At 32.6% G+C, this 10,515-nt stretch overlaps 1 protein-coding gene across 7 annotated transcripts in view; it reads left to right on the forward strand.

Moving 5' to 3' along the window:
- Gphn (gephyrin) overlaps positions 1-10,515 on the forward strand; it is a 559,105-nt gene that overhangs the window by 326,879 nt on the left and 221,711 nt on the right. For all 7 annotated transcript variants that reach the window (XM_033766935.1, XM_033766936.1, XM_033766937.1 and 4 more), the window contains one exon: positions 6,533-6,667. In XM_033766935.1, the coding sequence (XP_033622826.1) occupies positions 6,533-6,667 (135 nt within the window). The remainder of the gene's footprint in view (positions 1-6,532; positions 6,668-10,515) is intronic.

The following is a 10,515-nucleotide window of genomic DNA, read 5'->3' on the forward strand; positions in this document are numbered from 1 at the left end:
GGTTCCATTTGACCCAGCCATCCCTTCGCTGGGTATCTTTCCAAGAGATTTAAAAGAATCATACCACAGAGATATATGTGCACCAATGTTTGTAGCAGCACAGTTTGTAATAGCTAAAACTTGGAAACAGCCCATCTGCCCATCTGTTGGAAACTTCATAAAGAAGATGTGGTTTTTCTATAAAATGGAATACTACTCAGCCACAAAGAATGAGAAATTACAATCATTCATAGGACAATGGATACATATTGAGGATATACTTTTAAGTGTAATAAATAAGTCACACATATGTAAATACTGAAGTTTCTCTGGTGTGAACAACTATAATAGTACAGAAGATTCTAATGGTACAATTAATAGTGTGAAATAGCAGAAAAAGGCTAAAGGAAAGTGGGAAGGGTAGGGGAAAGGAAATAAGCAAAAAGAAAAAATATGAAAAAATGGAAATAAAGAGTCTGTCATTGGGGAAGGGAGAAGGGGGTAAAGGGAGGGCAAGGACAAGGGGAAAAAACAAGAACCAAGAACTGTCATGTGAAGGTACAGGATTCCAGTAATGAATGTAACTGTATTGTAGACCTAGATTGTACCAGTAATTCAATAAAATGAAAAAATGTTTAAAAAAGAAATGATACGTTTTTCAGATAGCTATGTTTAACCTCATTTAAATATTCTATAAAATAAACTATCAAAACAATACATTTAGCCCTATAAATATATACGATTTTTATGTTTTATGTATGTTTTAATTTTTTATTTTTATTACGTATTATTTTATTACTTATTAATTTTTTACATCTTGTACATACATGTAACACACTTTATAACACACCCAGACTTACCTTCTCACTCTTTTCCTCCTCCCTGATTTCCTTCCCATTCTCTAATAGTCTCCCTTTTACTTTCTTGTTATCTTTCTTCTATAGATTCCACGTTTAGGAGAAAACATGCAATATTTATCTGAGTTCAGCTTATTTCATATATAACATGATGGTTTCCAGTCCCAACACCATTATCCTTCAAATGTCATTTGTTCTTCATACCTTATTAATACTCCATTGTGTATATATGCCACTTTTTCTTTATCCATTCAACCTTTCAGAGCACCAGTGCTCTTTTTCATTGTTTAGCTTTTGTGCATTGTGCTTCATTACACATTAGTGTGCAAGTGTTTCTATTATATGGTTACTTTAATTTAGGGAGCATATACCGAGGAATGGTATAGTAAGTCATATAGTAGCTCTGTTTTAGTTTTTTGAGGGACTTGCAAATTTATTTCCATACTTGTCATTCTAATTTACATTCCCACCAACAGTATTTCTTTTTCCCTTACATCCTCATTAGCATTTTTTGTATTTTTGATGATACTCATTCTGACAGATGAAATGGAATCTCAAGGTAGTTTTGATGTGCATTTTCCTGATCGTTATTTTGTATTAGTCACTTGCTCTTCTTTGAGAAGTATGTGATCAGTTCATTTTCACACTTATTAATTGGGTTACTTAGATTATTTGATAATAAGTTTTTTGAGTTCTTCATCTGTTCTGGCTATTAATCCTCTTTCAGAAGACTAGCTGACAAAGATTTCTCCCATTCTATAGGCTGTCTCTTTGCTCTGTTAACTGTTTGCTCTGCTCTATAGAAGTCTTTTAATTTACTGCAATCCCATTTATCAATTCTTGCTTTATTTCCTGTGTTATTGGAGTCCTATTCAGAAAGTCATTGCCTCTTCCTATGTCTTGAAGTGTTTCCCCTGTGTTTTCTTCTCGCAGTTTCAGTTGCCAGTTGTATACATAAGTCTTTGATATATTTTGAATTGATTTTTGTATATGGTAAGATGTAGTTTTAGACTACTGTGTATAAATATCTAGTTTTCCAGTACCACTTGTTAAAGAGGGTTTTTCTCCAGTATATGTTTTTGGCACTGTTGTCAAAAATCATATGGTTATAGCTATACAAATATGTTTCTGTGCCCCCTTCTACTTCATTAATCTAAGTATCTGTCATTATGCTAGTACCTAGGTATTTCTTGGGTATTTTGCAAAGAGCTATTGTGAATGGAATTTTCTTCCTGATTTCTTTATCAGTGGTTTTATTATTGGTATATAGAAAATCTATAGTTTTTTGTATATAATTTTGAATCCTGCTACTTCTTAGACTTCTTTGAAAAGATCATTATCATCTGAAAATAGAGAGAATCTGACTGCCTCTTTTCTTATTTATATTTCATTTTTCTGTACTCCCTAATTTCTCTGGCTAAAATTTCAAATACTGTGATACGCAAGAGTGGTAAGAGTAGACATCTTTGCCTCATTTCTTGTTTTGAAGAAAGGCTTTCAATTTTTCTGAATTCAGTGTTATGTTGGTGTGGTTTCATCCTATATAGCTGTGATTATATTGAGGTAAGACTTCCTCATTTTATCACAGCTAACATGAAATGATGTTAAATTTGGTAAAGACTTTTTCTGCATCTGTGAGAATGATCATTTGATTTGTGTCCTTGATTCTATTTATGTAGCTCACTACATTTCTTGATTTGCATATGTTGAACCACCATTGCATCACTGGAAGAAAACCAACTCGACAGTGGTGTGTAATTTTTTTTAAATGTGTTGTTGAATTCTATTTTCAGGAATTGTATTGAAGATTTTGGAATCTAAGTTCATCATAGTATTACTCTGTAGTTTTCTTCTTTTGTTGATTTTTTATCCACTTTTGGTATCAGGGTAACAATGGCTTTGTAGAATCTTTGAATGTCTTCTTTTTCTGTATCATGGAGTAGTTTGAGAATCATTGATATTCTTTAGTGTTCTGGTAAAATTTAGCAGTGAATCTGTCTGGTTCTAGGTATCTCTTTTATTATTGCTTCAGTCTCATTACTTGTTACTGATCTGTTTAGGTTTTTATATCCCCATGGTTCAATTTTGTTAAGTCATATGGGTCTAGAGATTTATTCATTTCTTCTAGATCTTCTAATTTTTTGCAATATAAGGTTTCAAAATAATACTAATAATCCTATGAATTTTAGTATTAACTTTTATTAATACTCTTCTTCTGTCTCTGCTTTTGTCTCTTTCTTTTGCTTAGTTTGGGTAATGCTTTATCAAGCTTGTTTATTTTTGCAGAGACCCATGATCCTTTGTGTTTTTCTTTTAGTCTCTGTTTCATTAATTTCAGCTCAATTTTTATTATTTTTCTTTTGTTGTTTTATATTCAGTTGCCTCTTGTGTTTATAAGACCTTAAAACTGCATCATTAGATTAGTTTCACCTCTGATTTCTTCAGCAAATCACTGATCATTCAAAAGTGTATTGTTCCATCTTCATTTGTTTGTGTAGTTCCTGAAGTATCTCTTGCTGGTTTTATCTAATGTTATGCATGGAATTGTTTCAGGGTTTTTTGTCATAAGTGGCTTTATGGCCTCACGTATCATCCATTTTGAAGAAAGTTCCCTGAGCTGCTGTAAAGACTGTGTATTCTGTTGTTGGATGGAATACTCTAATTCTGCTGTTGCTTTGTTGGTTTTCTGTCTGGATGACTTTTTTGTGAAGGTAGGGTATTGAAGTTACCCTTTATTGTCATATTGGGGCTTACCTGTTCCATTCAGTCAAGCATTGTTTGTGTTATGAAATTGAGTGCACCACCATGTTGTAAAATTAGGTGTGTGTACATATTTGTGATTGTTATTTCTTTTTGGTGGACTGTTGCCTTTACCCGTAATGTCCTACTTTGTTTCTTCTTACTAATTTTGGCTTGAAGTCTGCTCTGTCAGATATTGAGTGTAGCTACTTCTGCTTGCTTTCAAATTTGATTTGCATGAAATATTGTTTTCTACACTTTCACCTCCAACCTGTATATATCTTTGCCAGTGAGGTGTGTTTCCTGCAAGCGGCAATGTATTTTGCATTTTTTTAATACAATCTGCTGATCTGGGTCTTTTAATTGGAGAATTAAGACCATTCATATTCATGGTTATTATTGAAGTGTATATACCAATTGTTACATTTTTTTGTTTTTCCGGTGTTCCTCCATAATCATTTGCTTGTCTAATTGTTCTCTAGTACTTTTTCTTTACATATCTTCTGCAATGCAACTTTTGCAACTATAAATTCTGTTACTTTCTCTTTATCTTGGAAAGTCTTTATTTCTCCTTTGATTCTGAAGGATAGCTTTATTTTATATAATGATCTAAATTGGCAGTTATTTTCTTTCAGGGCTTGAAATATATCATTCCGTGCCCTCCTAGCCTTCAGAGTTTCTGCTGAGAAATCTGCTCTTATTCGATAGGTTTACATTCATGAGTGACTTGGCATTTCTTTCATACAGACCTAAATTATATTTCTTTTCTCTGCACATTTGACATACAGACATTACCTTTTGCAATATACTTCATTATAACTATGCTGGGTTTAAAATAGTCGCAATAACACAGCTTTATCATGACAGTGCATTCTAGCATAAGAAATAGTCATTGATCAAGCTATCACACCTGTGAGTGTTGTAGAAGTGTGGCCATTGCTATATATGAGAGGGATTCAATGTCATGTATGCTATAAAAGGGTCACTTAAACTTTCCAATAGATAGCCTGTTTTAGTAAACAAAGTAGCAAGAAGTAGCTCCTGTAAAGTGCACCATCTTTTTTTCTTGAAACTGTCACATAAAATACCAAACACTGAGTGATGGCAATATTACGGGTACTTAGGATGGTAGTGTAAAAACTAAATAAAAGGAGCTTCTTTAGAAATAGTGTTATATACTTCATGAGAAGGAAATTGACGCAAAATATCAGGAGTACCTTTCTAATCACCAAATCTGCCTATTTCTTCCTTCTTTTCATGTACTAAGTGATATTTGTTAGTAGGTTCTTCCTTTGTGATTTGAGTTTCAAGTCTTGTGCACAGAGCTGCAGAGGTAGCTCATGATTGAGCACTTGCCTGAATGTGTGAGCTCCTGGATTTGATCCACAGCACCACAAAAAAAGTCTTATGTACAAAACTTGAAAGTGCTTCAGTTTCCTTTCTTAGAATAATAGACCTATGCTAGCCCAAAATGTGAACTAAATTATATGTAGCCTAAAATAATAAATTTTGTAATGACAAATATTAGTAATATTAAAATATTATATATTATTGTTCTGTTTGTCTACTGTTAAAGGAGTGATGCTCAATTATATGTCTTTGCAATATTGATAAGTATAATAGCCATCACTAAATATTTACTATTTCAAAGTACTAAATAATTGATGTACATTATTTTACTTGAGCTTCCCAGTAAGTATCATAATTACTTTTCTCATTGCTGAAACACAATATCTGACACCCACAAGTTAAAGGAGGAAAGATTTATTTTGGGTCACAGTTTGTAGAGGTTTCAGTACATAATCAGCTGGCTCCAAGGCAGGGTGGTATCACAGAGTGACATCACAGAGGAGAAACAGTTCATGGCATGGCAGAGTGAGCACACCAAGCAGTTGCAGCCTGCTTTCTTTCTGTATCTTTATATTCTGTCCAGGCTACAACCATATTCATTTGTGCCACACCCAGGATGAGGGTTCCATTATTGATACCCTTAATCTTAGTATCACACCCTTAATCCACATCCACGCACCCCAAATCTAGCCACCTCCAAAAATCCCCAACTATGACTACATGAGGCTTTGGGGAGACATCTAGATTCAAGCCATAGCAGTAAGCCAGTGAGGCAAATATTATCATCTTCATTTTTCACACAAAAGAAATGGAAATTAAAATGATACATTCATCATAGTCTTAGCAAAAGTGAGATAGTGCATTTAATGAATAATTTTAAAGATTATAATGGCTTAGGTTTGCAAGGGTTTGGGTTGAATTTGGGAGAAACAGCACTGCATCATGGACTACCAAGGAATTAATAACAGTGAACTATTAATGTTCCTAGCCCTAATGTGGCAAAGGAAATCAAGATAATTCCAGGGAATCTATTAAAATATATTAAAAGAACTGGAATAAATAAGAAGGTGCTGTGATCTTGAGTTGAGAGACACAGCTAACCTATGTTGACCTGGTAGAGAGGGAACCAAAGAAATAAACTGCAGATCTTATTCTCCTCTTACCCTCAGTCTTCTGCCATTTCCATCCACTAGCTAAACCCAAGAAGCACAAAGTTATTTGCTGGTGCTCTCTGTAGAGGTCAATTAGAAGCAGAGAGGGTGAAGAATGTTGGAAAATGAATCTGAAAAGGAAGTGGAAAGTATCTAGGAATTAAAAATCTTGTTCAGTATTTCAAATTGTTAAATAACAGAACCAGTTTATACATGATACACTTTACTACTAATCACATTGCTGTACTATTCATATAAAAATGTTTGACATATTTTAAATTTCAAATTATCCTATTACAAATCAGTGCATAAGTTTATACCTAACAATAATTGATATCCACTATATGAGAGTGAATAGCAAAGAATCCCAAAAACTAAAAGTAGATGTAGCTATTGATTTTATATATTGTTGATATTTTCAGAACTACATTGAACTGTAGTTGTTCCCTTATTCAGATTCCAGATTCCATCATTTCTCGTGGTGTTCAGGTGCTCCCACGAGACACAGCCTCACTCAGCACTACTCCTTCAGAATCGCCTCGTGCTCAAGCTACATCTCGCCTTTCTACAGCTTCCTGCCCAACACCAAAAGTAAGTACAGTTCTTTAGTACTTTATACCTGCTCTACTATAAAATCTGAGAAAACTAACGAATACTTCCTGCTGCTTGTCAAGGTTAGATTGCATGCAAGGTACTATGAAATACGAATGTAATATAAGATAGTTACCACCCATTATTTCATAAATTGTCATAGTAGGCAACTTGTAGGACAATAGAAATTTTATGCAAAATGTCTTCTGTATTACAGCTAAAGGTTTCACTTTCTATAGCTCCTTTTACTTTGTTGTAGACCTGTGGGGTTATTTTAGTACATTTATCAGTAGAAAGTTATATTTTTATCTCAAGAATAGATGTGGTTTTGGCCAGTAATCTGCAAGGTGAATAAAATACAGTCACCCCAAAAATTTATTTTTAACTTGTCCATGCTGGGGTAGCTCCCTGCTGTAGTATCATTCCAAATTTTTTTAAACATACTGAACTTGGAATATTGCTGCCTAATATTTGGAAACAAATCTAAATTTATTAGAAAGTTTTAATGCCAACCTTTGGGGGAAGGAAGGAGTTTCTTAGTCTTTAGTTTTTATATGTCACAAATTGCAGTGGGGGAAATATTAGACAATTTATTTGCTGCCTCATATCTTTGTATGTATGATAAATTAGCAAACTCAATAATGGTGTGACTCTTCTTGGAATGTTCCTTCTCTGGTTAAGTTAGTTACTTGTCCTTTCAAGTTCTCTATGTGATGGATCCAAGATGGTATGAAAGACTATTAGTAAAATTATTTCTTATTTAATAACACATTGTATTAGATATCAGGTTATATACTAAATCTAAGGAGCTGACAATTAATTTTTCAAACTGTGGCTCTTTCCCCATCTTCAATTTTTAGGGCTTGTGTATCTGCCTTCATCAATTCCAACTCTTCTGTTAGTTTTATGAATGTTATAATTGTATTTGACAGAAGTGATCTCACATAGGTCTTTGATGTCAGTACAGTTTGTTGTGTTACATGATTCAGCTTTCTCAGCAAAGTCTTCATAGTGCTACTGTTGTAAAGCATTGTTTTTAGATGTGTCAAAAATAAATGATATTGATTTTCTCATTCAAAAAACTGAGGTAAATCTTCAATGAAGAAAAATAGCAAGAACATTGTAGACACAAAATATATGCCATTTGGGTACCAGGCTTGGAGGAGAGTAAATGGCTTGTCTTGAGATTTTTTTCTTAGATAATATTTAGATGTCCAAATTGAGAATGAATTCAAATAAAACACTGTATTTTTATTTAGGAATAAGACTGTATTCATTATAGATTATTTTTACCAATACTAGATTGTACATCTGAAAGATAAAATTATTGCCTCTATATAATTTCTGAATAAACATTAAGGGCTGAATTAGAATTCTAACATAAGAAAAGAAAGTAGTTTGACTACTAATAATTTAAAAGGAGTAAAGGAAGTTAATCTGTCTAATAAAAAGTCATAAATTATTATTGCTTTCTTGAATATTAGCTAGATACACTTATTTATAAGTACTTTAGTATCAGTGACAGATACATCTTCTGTCCTCATGGTGTTTACAGTTTAGTCAAAGGCATGTTAAAATAAGCATGAAGATGAACAATTTAGTAACTATAATGCACAATAAGTTACCATTATAAATTGAAATACACAGCAAGAAGAAACAACATAACAGGAAAACCTCATTAGGGAGAGTGAAATAGTGCCATCAAAGAAGATAGTGGCATAAAGGATGGATAAAATCAAATATGAACTTTTGTGCTGCATGGAGATTTTAAGAATTATATTCAGCAGTAATGACCACTTTAAAAGGCACTTGTCAGCAGTTAAGAAATCTCATGGTAGAACTTTTTATTGGTGTATGATTAGTCTTAATTCAGTAGCTTCATTATCCATTTCCAAATATCAGTTCTTTTCATTTTAAGTAATGAGTCTACTCAGATTTCAAGGCCATAGATTTTAACATTTACCTCTCTTCTAGGTGAATTATTTATTTTAATTTTTGTAACATAAAATTTGGGGGCAGAAAGGAAGGTTCTCATTTAAGATATTGGGTGTGTGATGACATTGTATTAAGGAATAAAAGAAGCAGCAAGTTTTCAGGGTAAAAGAGATAATACGTTTTGTTTGTGAATGTGTTCATTCTGAGGCATGTGTGAGACATTAAAAAATGACATACAACACAAAATTAGAAATAGAATTTAAGTTTGACATTCTTACCTTTACTGCATCTTGGTTGCAGTATTTATAATTGTTGCCCAACCCCATAGAAATTTTTCTGTATTTCAGAGCAAGCATGCAGAGTCTGTCATGTACACAACTATATGTGCAAATGAAATGAATTTTCTTTGCATCAGAAATACCATGAAGTCTTGAATGAGCTGCATTAAAAGAGAACCTTCACTTGAAATAGAAGAAATGGTTTCAAATGCTTATTTCTCTAATTAATAACCACAGAACATTAGAAAAATTGCTTAATATTTCTAAGATTTATATATCTGTTATAAACCAAAAATACCTGTTTCCTTAACAAATTTATTAATCTTTCCCTAGTAGTAAGAAAGTGAGTGTGAACAAACAGACATTGATTCCATGCCAGTTAGTATGGCGCATTCCTGTAATACCAGCACTCTGGAGGATGAAGCAGAATTGCCACAAGTTTGAGGCCAGCCTGGGATTTGTAGTGAGTTCAAGGCTGGACTATAGGTTGGACTACACAGCAAAATCCTGTCTCAAAAAAAATTTAAAAAAAAAGAGACATTGGGTCCTGCCTTTTAAAAACAGATTAACTAGACAACAACCTATAATAAAGCATAATTAAATGTCACAATTGATCAGCAAAGATATAGAATGTTTTTATGGGAATAATCTTCAGAAATACTTAACTGGATCTTTATAGAAACTCAAAATAGAGGGTATAGGGTGTAGCTCAGTGGTAGAGCACTTGCTTAGCATGTGTGAGGCCCTGGCCATGATTCCTAGGACCACTACCACCTCCAAAAATTTAAAGTTGAGAAGGTAAATAACCAAGTAATGATTCAAAACCAGCAGTCCCAATCTTTCCCTATGTAGCTTTTATCACCAGACAGTATTAAGCAAAACAGTTACTATCCATTTGCATGTATATATCTATATTAAGCATTATTTGGGATTAATATTTTATATATATATAATACTAAACTGTGCTTAGATCTGTTAGGATTCTCCAACTATAATAAGAACAACTTATATTTATAAAGTATACTTAAGTTTTGTCATCACATTGTAACAAAGACAACCACGTATTATATCTTCTAACCAATACCTTACAGAATGGCATTTTCTCCAGCAAATATTTATGTGCTGAGTAACATATTTCCTTGTATATAGATATAAAATGTCACTTTTTCTTTTATTTCAGACATTTCTTTTCATGAAATTTGACTGAAATAATGAGTTATTTTCACTTCTGTTGATTTATGACAGTAAAGAAAATTTTTGAGAACAAACTTGGGAGTTTAGTCTTTTGTTGCCCTAAATAAAATAAATTAATGCCAACAAAATGGTATATAGACTCTCTTTAAAAGAGTGTAGGCAACATCTAGAAAACTCAAGTTCTAAAATGATGGTAGTCTTCCAAAAAGGGTTTCCTGAGAGAATAATTATAACAGATAACTCATCTTTTAACAATTTGTCCCTAAGTACTGGGGATTGAATCCAGCACCTTCATATTGAGCTACATCCCCCACCTCTTCCTTCTTTTTACTTTTCTTTTCTTTCTTTCTTTCTTTTTTTTTTTTTTTTTTTTTTTTTTTTTTTTTTTTTTTTTTTTTTTTTTTTTTTTTTTTTTTTTTTTTTTCTTTTTTCTTTTTTTTT

This window comes from Fukomys damarensis, unplaced genomic scaffold (assembly GCF_012274545.1).
Source record: "Fukomys damarensis isolate Sample0158 unplaced genomic scaffold, DMR_v1.0_HiC HiC_scaffold_21, whole genome shotgun sequence".
NCBI lineage: Eukaryota > Metazoa > Chordata > Mammalia > Rodentia > Bathyergidae > Fukomys > Fukomys damarensis.